Here is a 23,012-nt window from a genome sequence, read left to right as displayed (position 1 = left end):
CTTTGCCACAGCTCTCGAGGCTGTCTGAGGGGGTCCCTTTTCCTCACTTTTCAGCTGCAAGCAACCTCCTCCTATGAGCCTTCCGGGATCATCACGCCAGGTCTGGGATTCAGCAATGCGTTTTATTAAGCTCAATGCTGAGGGACATAGTAGTCACGAAGAAATTTCTCCCCTCCAAGAGATCCTGCCCCTCCTGTGACTCAGGGTACATTAAAAATCTGCTTGATTTATGGCAAATCCGCCAAATTCTCTTCTGTTAGCCTGGGAGTAACCTGAACACAAGAACAGTGTCCGCTTTTTAACCTGGGACCAGCTCTCCCCTGGGGTAGTGCACTCACCTAACTAAGACGGGGATCTTGGGCATCTTCTTAGACACTTTACAGAAACTCGTGTCTCCTTTGTTGTCAGTGAAGTACACGCCCGCCACGCTGGTCACCAGGTTCCCGGGGAACGTGAACAGAACCCTTTCATCGTCGCCTTGGTTGGCCCAATCCCAGGCTTGGCCTCCAATGAGCAAGCCTCCTCCACGTTTCATGAACTTGACCAACTTTTCCGTCATGGTTTCGTTGTAGGCGTCAATACAGTAAACCCCCAGGGAGTCCTTCACTTCTGGCTCAAGCTTTGCCTCCACTCCAGAGCCCTCGAGGATTTTGGCCAGCGGTGCCAGGGATGGGTGGACACCAACAGGAGCCCCGGGGGAAGAACAAAGCCACCCCACTGCATTGAGGAGAAAGGGAGTGAGCTGGGCTTCCACCAAGTAGTCCTCGTGGGACACCACCACCAGGCGGCCTCGGCCATAAGAGGACGCAGCTATGAGGACCTGGCCCATGTCATTCAGCATCACTGGGAAGGAGGCCTCTCCAATAAGGAGCAGTTCACATGGGACGGCATCTTCAGGGACATCCCAGCTGGTCACTCCATTCATAAGGGCCTCAAAGGCAGCCGAGGGGGTCGCCATGGCTGTGGCTCTGCAGAGAGGAAAGCAAAGACTCAGCTTAGTGAAGGATAGATAAACAAACAAACAAACAAACAACAGGCCATGAATTTCATTCCTCTGCCAGCTGGGGCAATTCTTCCCATCACACAGATGAGACTGACCTCGTGAAATGACTCAGGCACTCACCAGGGTGCAGTGTCTCCAATGTAGGAGACCCCATCACACTCTGTCCTCTTAAACTCTTGGGGTCACACTAAAAGGGCTGAAAACACCAAAGGAAACAAACAGAGGTAAAGAATGTGTCCCCAAAGAAATACGGTTAAGTCCTAAGCCCCAAAACCTGGGAATGGGACCTTATTTGGAAATAGGGTCTTTGTAGATGTGATCAAGTTAAGATGAGGTCAGACTGGATTTGAGGGGGCCCTAATCTAATGACTGGTATCCTCATAAGAAGAGGAAATTTGGACACAGACACCGATAGACAGGGGAGAATGCTATGAGAAGACGATACAGGGACTGGAGTGATGCATCTGTAAGCCAAGGGATGCCGAAGATAGGTGCAAACATCAGGAGCTAGGAAGAGGCATGGAACAGATGCTCCTTCAGAACTTCCAGAAAGAACAACCTTGCCAGCACCTGGATTGAACGCTCCTCAGCCTCCAGAACTGTGAGAGAATAGCATTCCATTGTTGAAGCCACCTAGTTTCTGGTCATTTGTTCCCACAGCCTCCGGAAACTAATACAGTCGTGCAGCATGCAGCTCCCCCGCCCCCACTCCACCCGACTCGGCTCCCACACTAATCTCATTAACCCCAGCTTGGGGCACCCAGAATTTCAGTCTGAAAAGTCTGAGTCCTCGAGAAGGTGCTTTGGCCACAGTCGCAGGTTGGCGAAGAGGAAAGCAAGGTCCTCTGAGTCCATGTCCCAGACAAGCAGAAGGTAGGAGTTATGAAATGATAGCAAATCCTCACTTGCACCTGTCCAGGTGGAGGAAGGTGTGTATGTCTGTGGATATGTACTCACAAAAATCCTCTGCTCCTTCACATGAGCTCCCCACTTGAGGACACTCTATAGTCTGACCTCCACTGTATGCTCTTCACTGAAACAATTCCCCAAGCACAGATGTGTTTTCATACTCCCAGGGCTTGTCATCCTCACGGACCACCCCATTTGGTGGCCCTGGACAGTACTGCTCTCCCGGTCCTTGGGGCTCCCACCACTTCTAGCCTTACTACCCAAGCTAACATCATCTGCCACTCCTTGAACCACTCGCTTTCTACCCTGCTCTTACCTTTTCTGGAAATGTAGGCATTCCTTACGATTTTATCTTTGGCACTTACTGCTTTCTATTTCCTTTGTCAGAGAACAGGCTCATTCTCAAGTGATTACAAGTTTGGCTCTGGAGTTAGGCTGCCTGGGTCTGAATCTCAGCTTTGCTGTTACTGTGAGATCAGGCAACTCATCTCAGACTTAGTTTCCTCACTCATTAAGTGGGGATAATAGGATCTACCACGTAAGGTTGTCCTGAGGATTAAAGAAATTACATAGGTTAAGTGTCTTTCAGTTACTTATTACATTTATGAGTATTCAATTATTTATTATATATGTATATGCAGATATAGAAATACACACAGATCTGTGTATATTTGCTTATAAAAATATTTGGTTAAGTGTAAACTAAATATGTGCATAATAGAGAATTCTTATAAAGTAAAGAAAAAAAACCTAACCTAATGTTAGATTTTACAAACACTGGATCGAGCATTTATTGATTCTGATCTTAGAGTTTTCATAATTTTGGAGTCTATACAAATACTAATTAGTATTATATGGAGTTCTCAGGTGTTTCTATGGGCCCTTGAAAAAGCCCTTGGCACAGACACCGTGCCTCCCCCAGGCCATGGATGGAAAGGCCCTGGTCCTGACGTAACTAAGTGCAAGGCCCCTGTGAAAGAGCCCACCCTCCGACTGGCAGCAGTCTCTAAAACTAAGGAAGTCTTAACATTTATTCTTTTTCCCTCCAAAATAGCTCCTCTTAGGTAGATCACCTAAGCTCCCTCGTTGCTTACCCTCAACCTCAGAGAGCTACTGAGAAGATACAGTCGGCAAAGGGTTAATAAGAGCTTGTCCCTGCCCTGCTCCTCCTGGTGTCCACAAATAACCAGGACAGCAAGCCACAGAGTCACAGTGGTGTCCCTTCTCCCCCTGCTCCGTATCCTGTCACCGTTTCCAGTCGCGCTGCCACTAACCTAGTTCAGGCCCCGAGTAACTCATTCCTTCACTAAGCTGATCCAGTTTCTCAGTCACCAGCATGTGCTGTCCCCTCTTTCTTCTAAAGTCACCTTGGCATAACTTCCCTGAAGAGAACCCCCAGACCTCACCTTGACCCAATGGGGGGGGGGATCTGAGTGCTCAGTGGGGGTGTGAGGCCTCCAGAGCTGGCAGCTCCTTACTTTTGCAGCCACATCTCCTGCCACCCAGCCTCTCCGACCTCCTGCCACCCAACCTCTCTGCAGCTTCCAGAACACTGGGTGCCCCCGGGCATGCCCTGCTTTCACTTGAAATCCTCTCCCACTCTCATCCCTTCCTGCTCTTTCCTTCTTTTTTTTTTTTTTTTTAAATATATCTTTATTGATTTCAGAGAGAGGAAAGGAGAGGGAGAGATGGAAACATCAATGATGAGAGAGTCATTGATCGGCTGCCTCCTGCACACCCCCGACTGGGGATCGAGCCCACAACCCAGGCCTGTGCCCCGACTGGGAATCGAACCCCAATTGCATGGATCCTGGGTGGACGCTCAACCTCTGAGCCACGCCCGGCCGGGCTTTTCCTGCTCTTTCTATCTACTGAAAGCCTATCCTTCCAAGAAGATATTCACAGAAGGGCACATTTATATGGCCAATTGGTCTATGAAAATATGCTCAATCTCACTCGTCAGGCAAATGAAAATATAATGTAAGTCGCCCATATTGTCAAAAAAGAAGGCGGTGAAGGCAGAAGAGGTAAAGACGAAGGCAGCTAATCATGTCCAACGTCCAGAGGCTTTGGGGACAGTATCGCATCTGCTGGAAGGACTGAGGACCCGACAACCACCTGAGAGTGGCCATCAGTTTCAAAGGCGTACCTATCCTCAGACCAGCGATCCCTCTTCCAGTAACTGTGCTTAGAAATCAGAGCAGCTCCATTAAAGGTTTATATACTAGGGTGCTCACCGCCCAAAACCCACCTAGAAACGGAGATGGGCGAGTGACAAGGAATGCTTCTCAGAACCAGCTTTGACTCCTGTGGGTACAGACAGGATCTCTAACCCAAAGGCACACCTGCTATCCCCATATCCTGCCCCCATAGCCCACTGAGCTGCAACATGCCACCCTGGGGCAGAGCCCCGCCAACCACCCATACTCCCCACGAAGAGCTGCCCTAAGACCCCCTCTCTCTGGGCCTGTGTCGCTGCTGGTGCTGATACTCCAAACACACACAGGACAGGGAACACCCGTCTCGGTCTCCCTGGTTGTCCTCTGAGCTAGTTCCCGGGAGAAGAAATGTCTGTGAAGTGACAGTGACATGGGGTGGGCAGGTGGCTTGGAGATCTGAAAGGCAGGGGACCAGGGAAAAGAGGAGGGTTTTCCTGATGGGTGTCCCCCTTCTACCTTTCTTCTGGGCAGGTCTGCTGACCCGAGGTGAGTGGGACCACCGGGGCTCCCTTTCTCTCTGCGAGTTTCCCCCTCGCCTGCCCCCAGAGTGAGGCCACAGGGTCAGCCCTAGTCTGACACCAACGCTGTGTATGTGGGAAGGCAATGTTTGAGGGGGGAGAGTGTTTGAGTCAAGTATGATCATCCATATGATAGATTATCAGGGAACTATTACAAAGGATGAGTTATATCTGTTTTGCATCTACCTACAAGAATGTCCTAGATATGTTTTAAGTGAAAATTTCGAATTTAGAGGCCACAAACCCATTTTTAAATGGATGGAGATAACAATAGTAGTAGAACTAGTAATCTCTGTAGTTGTAATGACAAGACAGTGCTTACCAGGTTCCCAGCACTCTTCTAAGTGCTTTACATAAATTACTTAATCCTGACGTCTGACGTATGTGTTATCACTATCCCCATTTTACAGATGGGCAAAACCAGAAAGAAAACGAAAACCAGATGGCCAGAGAACCTGTTATTTGCTTAAGTCACATAGGTAGTCATGGTGGATTCAGCGTTTCAAACCCAGGAAATCTAAACCTGGAGTCTACTTCTTAAGTACCAGAAATAGACAAGCCGGTTCAGTACCTGTTTCTTATATACACAGGAAATCTATGAGGCCACATTTCAATATACTAGCATTAGGAAGGGAAGGGGCGAACAGCGTTCTTTCCCTTTACGCAAGGCTGCATCCTTTCAATTGTTTTCGGTATTATTATTACAATTAAAAATAGCGCAGGTAATATAAACTCAATGAACCAAGGAAACATATATCAATGGATTGAGTGTATAAATGATTGAATTGAGCAACTGATCCTGTCTTACTCGCCCTAAAACAGGTTATGTATCTGCCCAGCAATACATCTAATTTTTCTCCTCTGTGGGGGTTCCTTGAGCTTGGCAGCTGGTTCTGTTCCACTTTAACCAGCTACGGGTAACCCCGACCCTTGAACCAAAGGCCTCTCCTCTCTGTGCCTGAGTCCCTGTTCGCCCTCTAAGCTTGGAGAGTTCAGATGGACACAACCTGGAGAAATCCCTTTCATTTCTCCCCCTGGAGTTCTCCATCTTCGTTTCTACTTTGCTCTCTCTCCCCCAGGACCACCAACTTTCTAGAACCCAAGGCACCTCTAAAGCAGACGGTCCCCCAGGCACAACTTCTAATTCAGGGAGAGAGCTTTACAAATCCCTGCCACGAAATAACCCCATGGTACCTAACTGAGGTTCCCCTTAAGAATGTATATGCACAGGAAGGAGGGCAGGGGGCCTGTGCTGTTCACTGTACCACATCTTGCATTATAATTTGACTTCAAACCCCCAAAGTAGGGCAAGTGTCTGAGGTCAGGCTCTTTGGATTTCCTAGAGAATGAACAGATATACTCTGTAGATGGACGACTGAATGATGGGTGTAAGCCAGCCTAGGACGACTTCTTCAGCGAACAGCGACCCTGGCCTTGAAGAGTGATGCCTATCGGAGACATCCAGTTCTACCGATCTTCCCTTCTTCAGGCCGCTGTCTTCCAGGAACTCTCCTTTTTCCTTAAATGTCCAATATCTTTTCCAATGTCCATCAACCTCTCTTACGCCAGAATTAGGGCGGGCCCAACCTCTTCTGCATTCTGTCTGAGATATTCCCGGCTCGATCTTATTTAAATGATTTCCACCTAAAAGCGGTTTAATTCATACATTTAAAAGAATACGTAATGCGCGTGCAAGGATATAGGCGGTAAAATAATAAAAAAGAATTCCCATATACCACTTCCCGGCTCAGAAACCAGACCCTTCCTATTATCTCCGAAGGTCTGCTTGCAGCTCTCCAGAATCTTTCCCTCCCCCATGCCCCTGAAAGTTAGCACCATTCAGAACTCTGCTTTTCCTGCTCCCTCCTTTCGATCTTACAGCATTCCCCTCTTAATCCCCCCCCCCCGGGGGCTCGCTCGCTCTCTTGCTTAGATTTGCTCACTTCTCTCACTGCCAGGCCCCCAGCAGAACAGCAAAATGGAAGATGGCCAGCCCAGGAGGGAGGCCTGTTTTGTTTTAAAAGCATCCTGGTGCTGCCTCTTACTAGCTGTGGATCAGGCTGCCTCAGAGGGTGTTCACCAAAGGCGCGGCGCTGGGGCAGGGAAGCCTTGCACTCCTAGGTCCTGGCGAGGGGTCCCCTCTCCCCGTCTCCCCCCCCCGCAGGCCCCCCCCCAGGCCGCTTTCCTGCCCAGCGCAGAGCCTGTGCACAAACAGCACGCCCGCGACGTCAGAGGAGCGGAGGGGGCTTCGGTAGCCGGTGGGCACAGCAGCGGGAGGAGGGGCGCAGAGCGCAAAGGCTGGGGGCCGCAGGGGATTGCGCAGGCCCGCCGGCACGGAGGCTTGGGGCAGGCCAGGCGCCGCTCTAGCACACCCTCCAGTCTCCAGGGAACCAGCGCGAGTGGGTGAGGAGGCCTGGCCCCAGGCACCGTGTTTGCCGAGATCAAAGGGCAGTGGGACAGAAGGGATGCTCTGTCGCCAGCCACCTGCGTGACTCTGAGCCAGCCCTGCCTCCTCCCTGGGCCGCGCGCGGCATTCTCGGGCCCTAAAGCTGCGGATTAGATGCTGTCGCTCGAGGTCGGGCCTCTGCGTAAACTCGAAGACACAAAGCAGGCAGACAAACATCACATGCCAGGGCCCCCGAGCGCAGCACTGCGGCAGGCGCGGCGCGGAGCCCGAGCAGAGAACAATCGCCACCCGGAGCGCGACGCAAACAGCGAGCGGTTCGGTCCTGGGCTTGGGCCCCAGATGGTCCGCCCGCGCCCCCCCCCCCCCCCGCCTCCCGCACCGCCCTCCCCCAGACCCGCGCGGATCCGCCGCCACCCGCCCTGCTCCGGCCTGCGGGGCATTCGGAGAGGGCCACTCACCTGGTCGCCTTGCAATTTACAAGCAGGCGGCGGGAGCGCGGGGCGGCGGGAGCGCGGGGCTGGGCGCACCGGGGACGCGCGGGGCGGCGGGAGCGCGGGGCTGGGCGCACCGGGGACGCGCGGGGCGGCGGGGATGGGGCTTCCCTGCGAGCGGCGGCGGCCCAGGAGCCGGGAGCGCGCAGGAGCGGAGGGTCCCCAGCAGTCTCCTCCCCCCACTTCCTCCCGGGCGGGCCCGAGCCCGAGCCCGAGCCCGAGCCGGAGCCCGAGGGGCGGCGCTTGGCAGGGGACAGCGTCTCTTTGTGTCGCCCGCCCCGTCAGATGGACGCTGCGGCGGCGGCCCCCGTCCGGATGGCAGGGGGACCGGCCGTTTTGTTCAAGACTGAAACTTGTCTATAAGGAAAAGGCTGAACCTACTATACAGGGCACATCCTGCGGAGTGTTACTCCGCTCTCAGGAAGGTCTTAGCTCTCGGTTCAGCTGGAAGAATGTACCTGTGTTACCCAAGTGTTGCCAAGGGGAAAGGGCAAACCGCAGAACCTGCTCCGTAGGCTTTCGTTTCAATATTGCGAACAGCCCCGTGTGTATCTGTTTCGCGGTGGGACCGGTTACCATCTCTGTGAATAGGTGCCGTCTAAGCAGCGGGATCGGGCAGGGAACTTTTAAATAGCTCTACATTGTTTCACTGTTACATGTGACTTTTGTAAATTAAAAATAAGAATATATTAGGTTGCAAACAAACAACGGGGTAGCTAAAAGTTATTCTTGGCCGTACATTTCAAGCTCTTCTTTCTTTCCCGCGAGTCCTCGCTAATGATCGGCTGACAGCGGCTCCAGCCTCCTGCGAATTGCAAGTTCCTACTTGGTGTGGTGACGGCCCCCGCCTCGGTGCTACTTCTAGCCACTGAGGTCAGGGTAGTACAGTGGTTAGAAGCCCAGACTGTCACCCGACGGCCGGGATTCAGATCTCAGGGCTCCATATTGTGGCTGAGTGACTTTTGAGAGCAAGCTACTCAATCCCTCGTATACGCCTCAGTCTTATTACCTGTAACGTGGGGAGAATGAAATGAGTGCCTATGTTACAGATTTGCTGCGAGGTTTAAAGGAGGTGAGTGCGCCCGGCCGGGCGTGGCTCAGCGGTTGAGCATCGACCTAGGATCCAGGCGATCGGGGTTCGATTCCGGTAGGGCACATGCCCGGGTTGCGGGCTTGATTCCCAGTCGGGGGCGTGCAGGAGGCAGCCGATCAATGACTCTCATCCTTGATGCTTCTCTCTCTCTCTCTCCCTCTCCTTTCCTCTCTCTGAAATCAATAAAGATATTTTATAAAAAAATAAAAATAAATTAGGTGAGCGAATATTGTAAAGTTCCTCCATCACTGGCGGGTAGTAGGACTGTATGACTGTTAAGTAAAACAAATCTTCAGGTCATCCTAAGAATCAGTACTTCATGCTTCAGGAAAATGCCCATCTTTTCATCCTGACTAGGGTTTTGGTCCCAATCGAAGCCCTATTTCCCTTCCCCCTCTCCCTTCAACCCCCTTCCCTCAAACTGACTCATCTGAGCAATAATCAATAGGGGAGTGTGGGTAGGGGAGCTCGGCGGCAGGGTTTACACAGCGGAAACACCAGAGAGACGGCCAGAGAAGCTGCACCCAGGGTCCTGTTCCTTGAAGGACCACCTGGCCGGCAGTGCGCAGGCCTTTTCTACTCTCCAGGGCTGAGGGGTCTCCCCAAAACAGGAGGGCCGGCCACTTGTCTGCTAAGCCCCTTTCAGGTCTGAAATGCTAAGATTAATAGCGCTGAATGATAGACCCCCGAAATATTGAGTTTTATGGAAAAAAAATTGAAAATCAAAACAAAAATGCATATATTGCTTACAGAAAAATCAATAATAATAAATGTAGACATGGGAAGGATACCGCCTGACTTACCTCCGAGGAAGGGGGCATGAGATTTGATGGGGAAAAGGTCCTAATTGTCAGGTTTTGTTTCTTAGAAAGGAAGACACCCCCCCCACACACCGAGCTGAAGCAAAGGTCATAAAATGCCAGCCCCTGACACATCCTTTATGCTATTTTCCCGCACGTACCCGTAGCTTGGAACTGCTTCTTCATGGAAAATGTTTTTAAAGGACAGGGGTGTATTAGACTCGCGATGCCGAGGTCGCCGCAGGAGAAATGCCCCGCGCAATAACCGAGAGCCCGAGCGGCAGGAAAACAGCAGAAACGGACGCGGGGGAACCGCAAGCGATCGATCTTCTCGGAAAGACGATCCCGCCTCCTTAGGCCCAGGCGGTCTCAGGCCCCAAAGCCGACCCCTCCGCAGCCCCTCCCAGGTGCTGCCCCGGGCCCGGGCCCCGACCCTCCCTCTCCCGCGCTGGCCCGTTGGCCTCGGTCGGCGCGCCCGGGCCCGCCCGGGTCCCAGGGGCCATCACTGAACGGGACTCACCGGTTGTCCAGCAGTTTCCACACCCGGCCACTTCGGAGGGGGAGGGGACGCCTCCGCCTCGGAGATGCGACGGGGAGAGGGGACAGGCGGCCTAGGGATTGGAAAATGGGTGGAGGCGGCGGAGGCGGCGTGCGGGGCGGCGGGAGGTGGTCTGCGGCGCGGGGCGGGGCGGGGCGAGGCGGGGGCCGTCCTGGGAGCTGATTGGCAGCCGCGACGGAGGGGGCGGAGCCTGGCTGCCCCATCGCCCCCGCCCCCCGGGCCCCGCTTTGTGTCATTTTCTGCGCGTAGGCGGAGCCCCGAATCCAGCATCCGAGGCACCGGCGCCTGCACCGGGAGCGCGGCGGGGCAATTGGTTGGAAAATAAATCCGTGAGGCTATTTACCAACAAGGGAGTGGGTGGGAAATTATGGTAAATCTTTATATAAAATATTGCACAACTGCTTGCTTACAAGGACGAGTTAAATGTCTTCATGTATTTGCCAGGAGTTAGGCTGTGTTTATACTCATTTTCAATAAAACACTGGAAGGGGTAGCGAGACGGAGAGTTTGCATTTTTGTACGAAAGACTTTAAAAATATTTCATATGTTTATGTAATCATAGAAATTATAATGAAAAACCTCCATCGAACTATTAGGATCAATACTTCAGACAGGAAAGAGTAGCTTGCTTTTAAGTGTTTTTCTTCATACCCCTCATTAAAGTTTTAATAGTAGTATGTATTATTTTGTGATTAAAAATGGGTAAATTTAACCAACTAAAATAGATAAAATATTCTTGCCCAGACAGCTGGTAGTGTCCACTCTATGCATATGATCTCTCCCTCCCTGTGGGTTTCTTGAACTTGGTTGCTGGGCCCCACTCATTTTAATGGAGTAAGAGCAGAATCCAGCCCTTGGCTTTTGAGCCAAGACCTGGCTTTATGCCTGACCAGGTCCTGCCTTGAATCAGTGTCTGCTCATCTAGCTTTCTTTGTGAGCTCAACTTTAGAACCCCCTGAGGGGGGGGGGACCACTTGTCCCTTTTTGTGGTTGGCCCCAAAGCCCTGAAAGATTTCTGTGGTCTCTGGACACCCTCCTGTTTCCTCACCCCTCCCTGCTCTGGCCCCTGTTCTCGGCCTACCTAAGGGGGTATCCCCAGACCAAGCTGGCCCTGTGAACAGATCATTAAAAAGCTTTCTCCCGACAGTAAAACAGTGTCCAGGCTGGACCTTGCGCGGCAATGTGGGTTCAGTGGTAAAGGGGACAGAGCACCACATCCTGTAATTACTTCAGGGTTTCATTACAATTCTCCCAGCTGGAGTGAGTGTAAGCCAAGAACAGTGTTTTCTTCTTTGGAGTCTCCACGTCATGTGGCCATGAATGGGGGCTCCGTAATGTGCACTTGATGGGTTGATGGACAAAATAGATGATTGTGGACGAAAGAAGGCAATCATAGGATCACTCTTCAACACACACACACACACACACACACACACACACACACACACACACACACATCAGCTTGATGTAGAAAACTGATTAAATTACAAATTTCCTGTACCGTAAGTTCCCGCCTCTTCTTTGTGCTCTTTTCATTTTCTCCCTTAAACCTTTTGTTTTCTTTCTGTATCTCCCCAAATTTCAACAGGTTCTTTCCTCTCTTTCTCTGTTTCAGACTTCACATCACTAACTTCATTTTAAATCTTATATCCTTCCCTGTTTCTCATTCCCCGAGAGTTGCTGTTTTCCTTTCCAGATTTTGCCCTGAAGACTGCCATGAAATCTTTAAAGTACTGAAATAATTTTGAGATATTGAGTTTTGTAAATACTCAGGAACACAGGAATGAACAATTTATTAAAAAATCCATACTGCCCGGCCGGGCGTGGCTCAGCGGTTGAGCGTAGACCTAGGATCCAGGTGATCGGGGGTTCAATTCCTGGTCAGGGCACATGCCCGGGTTGTGGGCTGCAGCCAATCAATGACTCTCTCATCATTGATGTTTCTATCTCTCTCTCTCTCTCTCTCCCTTCCTCTCTGAAATCAATATATATTTAAAAATAAATAAATAAAAATAAAAAAATCCACACTACAAAATATTATGCAGTTCTTATAAAGGATGAGCTTGTCATACCTTGAGGGATGCTTTCAGTCTATATTTTCAATGAAAAATTATGATTCTATTTTTTTATTAAGATTTTTTATTGATTTTTAGAGAGAGAAGGACAGGGAGAGAGAGGGAAACATCGATGTGAGAACGTAACATCAATAGGTTGCCTCCCACACTTCAGCCTCCCACCCCACCAGGAATCGAGCCCGGAAACCCGGGCATGTGCCCTGACCTGGAACTAAACCAGCAACCTTTCATGCACGAGACAATGCCCAACCAACTGAGCCACACCAGCCAGGGATGATTCCATTTTTTATGTTTATGTTTATCTAACAGGAAAAATAAGGACATATTTGGCTACTTCAGGAAATGGTGAGGGTTGGCCAGTAATCTTTTTCTTTAGACATTTTCTAATTTTTAAATGTTACAAAAATCATTTTGAAATTTAAAAAAACACATACAAACAAACCAGAGCTATTCAATAATTCCACTCTTAGGTATATACCCAATAAAAATGCACACACATGCCAACAAAAGACACGAACTACAGGGTTCAAAGCAGCACCACCCATATAGTCTAAAACTGGAAGCTACCCAACAAGTGCTACTCTCCCTGCTGTCTCACCTATAGATGCTTAACATTTTTATTTTCAGACAAATATTGAGGGGTTATTATGAAAGATCTGCTTTGAAGAAATTCTAAAGGATGTATCTCAAGAAGAAATAAAATAATCGTCGATAATCTTAGATGTGAGACAAAATAGTGAGAGACTTCTTCTAATCCTGGCACTGCGAGAACATCCCATTTGGAAAAACCCTCCTGCTGAAAACAGCAATACAAGTCGGACAAAATATATAGGCAACAATGGAAGACTCTGAGGAGCCGACAAAACAAGCCGGACTTGAGAAGTTCCGATCCTGAAGGGGGGAAAGAGGACATGAGCTCCACATTCACTGTGGCTTTTTTCTTTGGGCCATTTTCCAGTTCACAGTGCAGGGTAACCAAGGCCAAGTGGAACGTATCAGCCTGACGGGCCTCAGATTACCAAACCACTGGAATTCGAAGGGCAAAACTTGAGAGAAGAAGAAATCTCAGAGAAGTGAATCTAAAAAATCGACGTATAAATTCCCCTGAAGTCACTGGTGACTGGTGAGCTACACATGCGCAGGGAGACCCTCCCTCCACTATCACCCCCCCCCCCCCACACACACACATTGCAGAAAATAGTAGCTAAAATGCTAAAACAATCGAACAGTTATTTCAGTAGTTGCACTGTTCTGGGAATATAGCAGTGGAGGTCAACTCCCACCAAAGTAAATGACTCTTATGAACATACCCTGATTTCAGTTGAGATACAAGAAATTTCATAAAATATGAATACAAATGACACATTAGGAGTAAGGGCTATGCTCTTGGATAAAGAAAAGACCTAAAATGGACCAGTTCTAAGAAAGCATAAAACTAGCCTTTGATCGTATGAATTTAATCTGCTGGTACTTTATCTGTCCCCCATCCCTGAAAAAATTCTGTTTGAAAAATAACACCAACCAGAATTTTATAATTTTTCATTCATAAAGGATGCTTTCCATTCAGAGGACCAATACAGCTGGCTTTTCAAAAGAAATGATGGAAACCAAAGCACTATGGAATTGCTTAAAAAAAAAAAAAAAAAAAAGATAAAATTCACCAACCTAAAAGTCTACGCACAGCAAAAATGAAGGCAAAAATAAAGACAATTTAGATAAACAGAAGCTGAGAGAATTTGTTGGCAATACGGTATAGGAACTACAAAAACGAGTTTGTTGGGATTAAGGAAAATTATCCTAGACAGGAGCCCATAACTATATGAAAGAATAAAAAAACCCGAAAAAGAGTAAATACATGGGCAAATATGTTAATATTGACTGTTTAAAAAAACAAATATAATGTCTTGTGGGATATAAAATCATACAAAAAATATATATATATAATAATAACAGCACAGCTGCAAGATGAGGATTAATAAAGATAAACTATTTTTAAAGTTATTGCACTGTTTGAGCCTAACCCTTACCCTGGTACAAAGACAGACAAAGGACACTACAAGAAAAGGACATTATAGGCCAACATCACTGATGAACACAGATGTAAAAATCCTCCACAAATATTACCAAACTGAATTCAAGAGTACACTAAAAGGACCGTAGACCATGATCAAGTGGGATTTATTCTAGAAATGCAAGAAAGATTCAATGTTTGCGAATCAACAGATGTGCTATACCACATCAACAAAATGAAGAATAAAATGATATAATCATCGCATCAGATGCAGAAAAAGAATTTTAAAAAATACAACACCCTTTTATGACAAAAGCTCTCAACAAATAATTGGATATACAAGAAATGTACCTCGATATAATAAAGGTCATATATTACAATCCCACAGTTAACATCATATTTAAAGGTGAAAAGCTGAAAGCTTTTCCTCAAAGATCAAGGACAAGACAAGAAGTCCTACTTTTCAACATTGTACTGGAAGTTTTATCCTTAGCAATTAGGCAAGAAAAAGAAATAAAAGGCGTCCAAATAGAAAGGAAGAAGTTAAATTGTCTCTGTTTGCAGAAGACATGATCTCGTATATAGAAAATCCTAAAGACTCCACCAAAAAACACGTAAGAACTAACAAGCAAATTCAGGATGGTTGCAGGATACAAAATGAACGTAAAAAAATCAGTTGGGTTTCCAGACACTAACAACAAAGTATTTAAAAGGAAAATTAAGAAAACAATCCTATTTATAATGGAATCAAACACAATAAAATACTTAGAAACCAATTTAATCAAGGAGGTAAAAGATCCGTACACTGATGAAAGAAATTGAAGACACAAATAATAAAAGACATGTGTTCATAGGTTGGTTGAATGAATAACGTTTAAATGTCTATACTACCCAAAGCTATCTATAGATTCAGTGCAAACTCTATCAAGACCCCAATGGCATTTTCCACAGAAATAAATAAAAAATCCTAAAATTCATATGGTACCACAAAAGAACTCAAATAGCCTAGGAAAACTTAAGTAAGAATTTAGTGTTTGAGGCATGGTCCTGTTAGTGTTTGAGGCATCACAGTCCCTGATTTCAGACAATATGACAAAGCTATAGTGATCAAAATAGCATGATATTTGCATAAAAACTGACTTACAGACCAATGGAGCAGACTAGAGAGCCCAGAGCTAAACCCACACATTCACATTCAGCTCATCGTTAACAAAGATACAAAGAGCACACAATGGGGAAAGGACAGTTTCTTCAATCAGTGTTACTGGAATAACTGGATATCCACATGCAGAAAAATGAAATCGGCCTCTTACCTCACCATACACAAATCAACTCAAAAATTATTAAAGGCTTACATGTCCAACCTGGAACTGTAAAGCTACTAGAAGAAAACATAGGGAAAAGCTTCTTGACATTGCTCTGGGCAATACAATTTTTGGACATGACCCCAAAACACAGGAAACAAAAGCAAAAATAAACAAGTGGGACTATATCAAACTAAAAAGCATCTGAACAATGCTTTTGTACAATCAACAGAGTGAAGGGATAACCTATGGAATGGGAGAAAATGTTTGCAACCCTTATATCTGATAAGGGGTTAATATCCAAAATATATAAGAAACTCAATTCAATAGCAAGAAAACAAATAATCCAATTAAAAAATTAGTAAAGGATTTGAATAGACATTTCTCCAAAGGAAACATACAAGCAGCCAATGGATATATGAGAAGGTCTTCAAGTCCACTAATCATCAGGGGAATGCAAATTTAAACCACGAGATACCACTTTGCACCTGTTAAAAGGGCTCATATAAAAAAGACAAGAGATGACAAGTGTTTGGTGAGAATGCAGAGAAAAGAGAACCCTAGTGCACTGCTCGTGTGAATGTAAATTTAACAGTCATTGTAGAGAAGAGTATTTATAGAGGCTCCTCGAAAAATTAAAAATAGAACTACCATATTATCTAGCAATGCTACTTCTGGGTATATATTTAAGTGAAATAAAATTGGTCCCTAGAAGTAAGACTTGCATTCCCAGGTTCATGGCAGCATTATTCAGAGTAGTGACGATACGGAAACAACCTAAGTGTCTATCAAATGGATGAATGGATGGAGAAAGTGTGGTACATATATACAGGGGAATTTATTTAGCTGTAATAAAGAAGGGAATCCTGCCATTTGCAACTTGAGGGCGTTATGCTGTTTCAAAGTAATTCAGACAGAGAAAGGAATATGCTGTATGACCTCGAATATGTGTGGAATTTAAAAGTCAAACTCATAAAAGCAGAGAATTGCATGGTGGTTACTAGGAACTAAGGGGTGGTGAAAATGGAGAAATATTGGTCAAACTTTGCAAAGTTTCAGATACATAAGATGAATAGTTCTGAAGATCTAATATATAGCGCAGCGACTATAGTTAATAATATTTTATTATTATGTACTTGAACTTTGCTAACAGAGTAGATCTCAATTGTTCTCACCAAAAAAAGGGTAAACTGGGTGAGGTGATCGATATGTTAATTAGCTTGATTGTGGTGATCATTTCGCAATGTATACGTATAACTAAAGATCACATGGTACACTATATATATTTTTATTTGTCAATTATACGAGTTAAGTGTGTTTTTTAACTAGGGTATTCCTAAAACATTCAACCTAAAATATTAGAACATGTAACTTCCAAATAATAGGAGCAGTAAAATGGAGAAGCAAAGAAAGAGAAAGAAAGAGGGGAGATAAAGCAGAGCAATAAAAAGTAAATAATAAGATGGTAGAAGTAAATCTAATTGTATTATTAATTACAATAAATATAACGACTTAATTATTCAATAACAAGTTGTAAATTATCAAACAATAATTTTAAAAACCCAGGATTTAAAAAACTTAGAAAGATTTAAAGTCGAAGGATGAAAGATAGATAAATGAGGCAAACACCAATCCAGGAAGCCTTAATTTGGTATCTGAACAAATTAAGAATTTAAAACAAAAGGCATTAATTGGTAGCCATAATATTCTAGCTCTACATTATGATAACATTTTCAACTTACTCCAATTCACTAGTAACATAGCTACACAATATATAAAGTAAAAACAGAAATCTACAATGAGAAATTTCAAAATTCACCCCTCTAGTGAGAGATTTTAATATACCTATTTTTGTAACTGATAATTCAAGCAGATAAAAAATTGGTGAAGATATGGCAGATCTGGATTGCACAATTAACGTACTTGTTTCAAAGGTATATATAGGATGTTATATAATAAGAGACTACACATTATCTTCAAGTATACAAAGCTGACCATATACTAGCTTATAACGCTAAGTACAGTAAATCCAAAGGAATTGGTGTCATACATTCTCTGATTACATTATAAATTAGGCAACATTTACTATAAGATAATAAAAGAATCTTTAGGTAAGTAACTAGAAATTAAAATACACACTTCTTAAAAATTCATGGCTCAAATAAGAAAACATAATGGAAATTATAAGTACTTAAAGCTACATAATAGTAAAAATGTTAAAATGGTTAACTATAGTATTCAATTTTTAATATTAAATCAACTTTACATCCTTAGAATAAACCCTTTAGGGTAAATATGCAGTATTTACCCATGTTTTTTATATTCATATCAAAACTTATGAAATACAGCTAAAAAAGGTGACACAAATTTATAGCCTGAAGAGCATATGTAAGAGAAAAAACCTCTAAATTAATAATCTAAGCATATACTTTAAGAGCTTAGAAAATAAATAACAGATTCAAATATAGAAAGTCATAAAATAAATAATTAATGAAAAAATGACAGAAGGGTTTTGTTTTGATTTTGGTATGTGAAACAGCTAATAAATTAGTCCAAGTTCTGACAAAATTAATCAAAACAAAAAGAGAAAGAATATATACACATATTAGTAATGAGAAGGAACTCATAATATAAGATGATGGAAATATTTAAAAAGATAACAAAAAGATTATTATAAACAATTTTATTCTACTAATTTTGAATATATACATGTATGTGTATATATGAAATGGTTAAATATCTTGGAAAATACAATTTATGAAAACTGACCCCATAAGGAAACCTAAATAGTCCTATAATCCTTAAAGTAATCGAACCAATAAGTTTAAAATCTTCTGACAAAGTAAATTCAAAACCCTGAGGGTTTTGCTGGTTATTTGAGATAATTCCAATCTTGAACAATTCTTTTCAGAGAATAGTAATAGTGAGAATACTACCCGTCTTAATTTATGAGATGACACCAGCAGCAGATAAGGTTAGTACCAAAAAGGATAATTACAGGCCAATCTCAATTCACATATATAGATGTAAATATCTAATGCTCATCTTTTTCTATATCTATACATAAAAGTTACTGCTTATTTGCCCTAGAGGGTTTATTCTAGGGATGTAAAGTTGATTTAATATTAAAAATGGAATATTATAGTTCACCATTTAAACATATTTAAAGAAAAAATGATATGTAAAAATCAATAGCTATAGAAGCATTTCATAAAACACGTCTTCATAATCAAAGTGCTTACCAAAAAAAACCCCTGAACTTTCTTATCACGTGACAGAGTTACAAAATAACCATAATGAATGCAATATTTTAAAGTTGATATGGTGAAATCTTCCTCTTTATTGGATAAAACAAGATGCCTTTCCCTACTTTTGTTCAACATTATAATAAAGATACTAGCCAATGCAATAAGACAGTAAGAGAAAAAAAATTAAAGTTATAAGAATTGGAAAGGAAGAAACAAACCATCATTATTTCAGGTAATATGACTACCTGTGCAGCAAATTAGAATTATTACTGGAGTTTATGAAGTTTGATTCATAATCAATATATAAAAGTCAACTGAATTTGTACACACCAGCAACAATAAGCTACAAAATTGAATTTTAAAAAATAAAACATTTGCAATAGCAAAGAAAATAATGTATTTATAAATAAGTTTAACAAAAATGAGAAAAAGGAAAGCAACAAAAAATATTACAAAACCTTAAAAAACATTAAAGGTGAGCTAAATAAATAGCATTATATACCAAGTTCATAGGTGGAAAGAGTCAACATCTTAAAGAGGCCATTTCTCCCCAAATTGATATATAGAATTAATTCACTATCAATCAAAATTCTAGCAGGTTTGTTAGCTTGTTTGTTCCTTGTTTTGTTGTTTAAATACTTATATCGAGGATCAAAGATCCAAGAATTGCTGAAACAGTCTAGAAGACGAATAAGGAGGTGGGAGGATCTTTCTTACTAGGTTTCAAGGCTTAATATAAAACTATAGTAGCTAAAATAGTTTAGTATTGGTGCAGAGTTAGATAAATAGATAATGAAAGAGAGTAGGGGGCTTAAAACAAATTCATGCATATATGAAAAACTTGATTCATGCAGATCACTGGTGATGGGAGAATTGATTACCCATATGGAATAAAAAAAAATATAACAATTTCCAAGTGGACTAAGACTAATTGCCAAATGCAAAACTATAACAGCTTTTAGAGGAAAATATAGTAAAATTAATTTACTTCCTTGATAAACAATTTTCTCTAACAAGAGAAACTATAAAAGAAAGTTCTGGTCACCCTGGATGGTGTGGCTCAGTTGGTTGGGCATTGTTCTGTGCATCAGGAGGTTGCCAGTTGGATTCTAGATCAAGGGCATATGCCCTGTGGGTTTTGAGTTCCAATAGGGTGCGTGTAGGAGGCAGCTGATCCATGTTGCTGAAATATGGATGTTTCTATCTCTCTCCCTCTCCCTTTCTCTCTCTCTAAAAATCAATAAACTATTCTTAAAAAAAAAGTATTGGTCACTTAAAATAAAAATTCAAAACTTACTTCATTGAGAGAGAAAGACAGAAAGAAAAGCTTAGCGCCAAACTGAAAGCAGAAATTTGCAGCATATATAGCTAACAAAGGATTAATTAGCATTCAGTTTATATAAAGAAAGCATTCCAGTGCTTTCTTGGGCAGCACATATACTAAAAGAAAATATTCTAATGAGTCAATAAGAAAAAGACAAACAACCTAATATAAACACGCACCCCCCCACACAGAATTATCAGAGATAAAGCACCATAGCTTATCAACATATGCAAAGATGGTCAACTTCACTCCTTATCAGAGAAATGCTAATGGAAATCACAAGGGAATGTTATTTCATGCCTGCCAGATTGGCTATAAATGAAATTTCATAATACCAAGTTATGACAAGTATGTAGAGCAGCAAGAACTCCCATCTATCGCTGAAAGGGGTGCAGACTAGCTCAACACTTTGAAAACAGCTTGAAAATAACCTAAATAAAGTGGCATATACACAAATCTTATAACTCAGTAATTCAGCACCTTGGCGTATACTTCAGGGAAACACCTGCCCATGTGAACCAGAAGTCACGTAGGAGAATGTTAGAGGACAACATTATTTGTTAATATCCCCTGGGGCAGGCAGCCTTTAGCAGGGCCCCCAATAAACCCTGCCTCTGGGTCTTCAGGCTCCTGTATAAACCCCGCCCCTTGAGTGTGAAATGAAACTAGTGATTCACTCCTAAGGAACAGATGGCAAACTGATGGGATGTCCCTTTTGAGATTAGGTTACAAAAGATTCTGGCTTTGGTGTTCTCTCTCTCTCTCAGCCTTTACTCTGGGGGAAGCAAGTTCCTATACAGAGGCCCATATGGCAAAGAACTGAAGTGTAAAATACGGGTTAGTGGAACACAAGCACCATGATACCTGAGAGCGGATCTTTTGGTGGAGGCCCGTCGGTTGATTGAGATGGCTAGGGACAGCGCCAGATTTCATCACGCTACTCAGAGCAGTGCGCAGTTTCAAACTCATGAACTGCTTATTTCTGGAATTTTCCACTTAATGTTTTCAGACTGTGCCTGACCACAGGTAACTGAAACCGAGGAACTGCATTTAAGGGGGGACTACTGTATTGCAGTGAAATCAATTGACGAGGAAATAGTTTGGAGTATAAAAGGGTGGATGGACGGATGGATGGATGGTCGGCTAGACAGATATTCTGTCCTTTACGTCTAGTTAGATCTGCACTTCTTCCAACAGTTTCCGTGGTTGTCCCATGGGTAAGTCATTTCCTGCTAACTTAAGGACTTCTCCCTCCATTGCAGGTTGAGTCAACTCCGAGGCCAGCTCAGGGGCTGCTTACCTGGTAATCGGATAATTCAGCACTTACCTGAAGGCCCAGTGCCTTCCAGACTAGACGTTTCCGCAGGATTCCCTGCACCCACTCTCACCACCAGCCCTCCCGCACCAGCAGCAGGCACTCTGAGGGCCCCACGTACAGCACTTGGGTATGTGAGGACTTTAACCTTGGGGGGGGGGGGGTTATGCAGAAGCAGGCTACACTCAGGGAATTCAAGAAGGAGCCCCAGGAGGTGAAATGACAACTGCTCCTGCGGAGCACAAGGGGGGGGGGGGAAATCACAAGGAAAGAGTGGGTCATGGCCTCCAGGCATGCAAGGGTGAACAGAGATGTGGAAAGAACAGAGACCGAGCCACAGGGAGACACCAGAGGAGGATCCCAGAGGTGACAGCAAGGAACCCTGCGTGGGACACGTCCGCCACCCTCCCATCGGGGACACGCGCAGGCCCCCACACTAAGTCCCAGCCCTTCCTGACCCCACAAGCGCACAGCCAGCCTCCCCTTCCCCCGGCTTTCACCGCGTCTCTGCTCCCGCCCGGGCCACCCGCGCTCGGGCGGTGGCCGGTGACACCTCCAGGCCTCTCCGGGTCTGGAATTTACCGCGGACCCCACTCACCGTTTGCCCCGCTGATGCCTGCAGCGCGGATTGGGGGGGTGGGGGCAGAGAGGACTGGCTAGGAGGGGGCAGGGGCAGTTCCCAAGGGAAAGAGCTTCCCGGCGGCGCAGGGACGGAGACGCAGGCGAGGCCTGGGACCCGGAATGTCGCAGGGTGGGCGAGAGGGGGCGGGGGCGAGGAGGGGGAGGGTCGTCCCGGGAGCCGATTGGCGGCCGCGGCGGCGGGGGCGGAGCCTGGCCGGCTACCTTGGGACCGCAGAGGGCCGGCCTGGTGTCAATTTCAGCGAGGGGGGCGGCCCCCAAATCCAGGATGGAGATGCTGGCGCCCGCCCCGGGAGGGCAGCGGGACAATTTGTGGAAAAATAGATCCGTGAGAATATATATGAACAAGGGAGAGCTTGATAAGTAATATATTTTTTATGTAAGATAACACACAATTATTGCCAAGGACGAATTAAAAATCTGTGGGTCCTACATATATTTATATTTATATTTATATTTATATTTATATTTATATTTATATTTATATTTATATTTACATTTATATTTATATTATTTATATTTATATTTATATTATTTATATTTATATTATTTATATTTATATTTATTTATTATTATTTTTTAAAATATCTTTATTGATTTCAGAGAGATGAAGGGAGAGGGAGAGAGATTGCCAAGGACAAGTTAAAAATCTGTGGGTCCTACATATATTTTTATTTTTGAAAATTTTTTATTAAAAAAAATATCTTTATTGATTTCAGAGAGATGAAGGGAGAGGGAGAGAGAGAGATAGAAACATCAATGATGAGAGAGTCATTGATCGGCTGCCTCCTGCATGCTCCCGACTGGGGATCAAGCCAGCAACCCGGGCATGTGCCCCAACTGGGAACTGAACCGTGATCTCCTGGATCCTAGGTTGATGCTCAACCGCTGAGCCATGCCTGGCTGGGCCTACACATATTTTTAGTTAAAAGGACCAAGTATTAAAATGATTACATTCTTATAAAAAGAAGACCCTGCATTGCTGACATAAGGGGAAGGCTAAGAGTGAAGAATTGGCCATTGATACTAATCTTCATAACCACTGAATTCCTTAAAAAATGTCACATGTGTTGTTTTATGAATTAAATAAAACAGGA

At 44.4% G+C, this 23,012-nt stretch overlaps 1 protein-coding gene across 7 annotated transcripts in view; it reads right to left on the bottom strand.

Moving 5' to 3' along the window:
* LOC308561874 (TRPM8 channel-associated factor 1) overlaps positions 1–22,007 on the bottom strand; it is a gene marked incomplete at its 3' end in the record, with an annotated part of 66,512 nt that extends 44,505 nt beyond the window's left edge. The window contains exons 1-2 of one of the 7 annotated variants that reach the window (XM_081147413.1): positions 21,875–22,007; positions 339–968 (exon numbers count right to left, since the gene is read on the bottom strand). In XM_081147413.1, coding sequence (XP_081003539.1) covers positions 339–958 — 620 coding nt within the window. In that variant the 5' untranslated portion in view covers positions 959–968; positions 21,875–22,007. Of the gene's footprint in view, positions 1–338; positions 969–7,514; positions 7,659–9,951; positions 10,108–21,865 lie in introns of those variants that run through there. The other 6 variants (XM_081147414.1, XM_081147412.1, XM_081147419.1 and 3 more) reach the window with 6 other exon arrangements.
* Positions 22,008–23,012: the final 1,005 nt, after the last annotated feature.

The sequence above is a fragment of the Miniopterus schreibersii genome (assembly GCF_964146895.1).
Source record: "Miniopterus schreibersii genome assembly, chromosome: 9".
NCBI lineage: Eukaryota > Metazoa > Chordata > Mammalia > Chiroptera > Miniopteridae > Miniopterus > Miniopterus schreibersii.
This window is presented reverse-complemented; position numbering and strand designations above follow the sequence as displayed.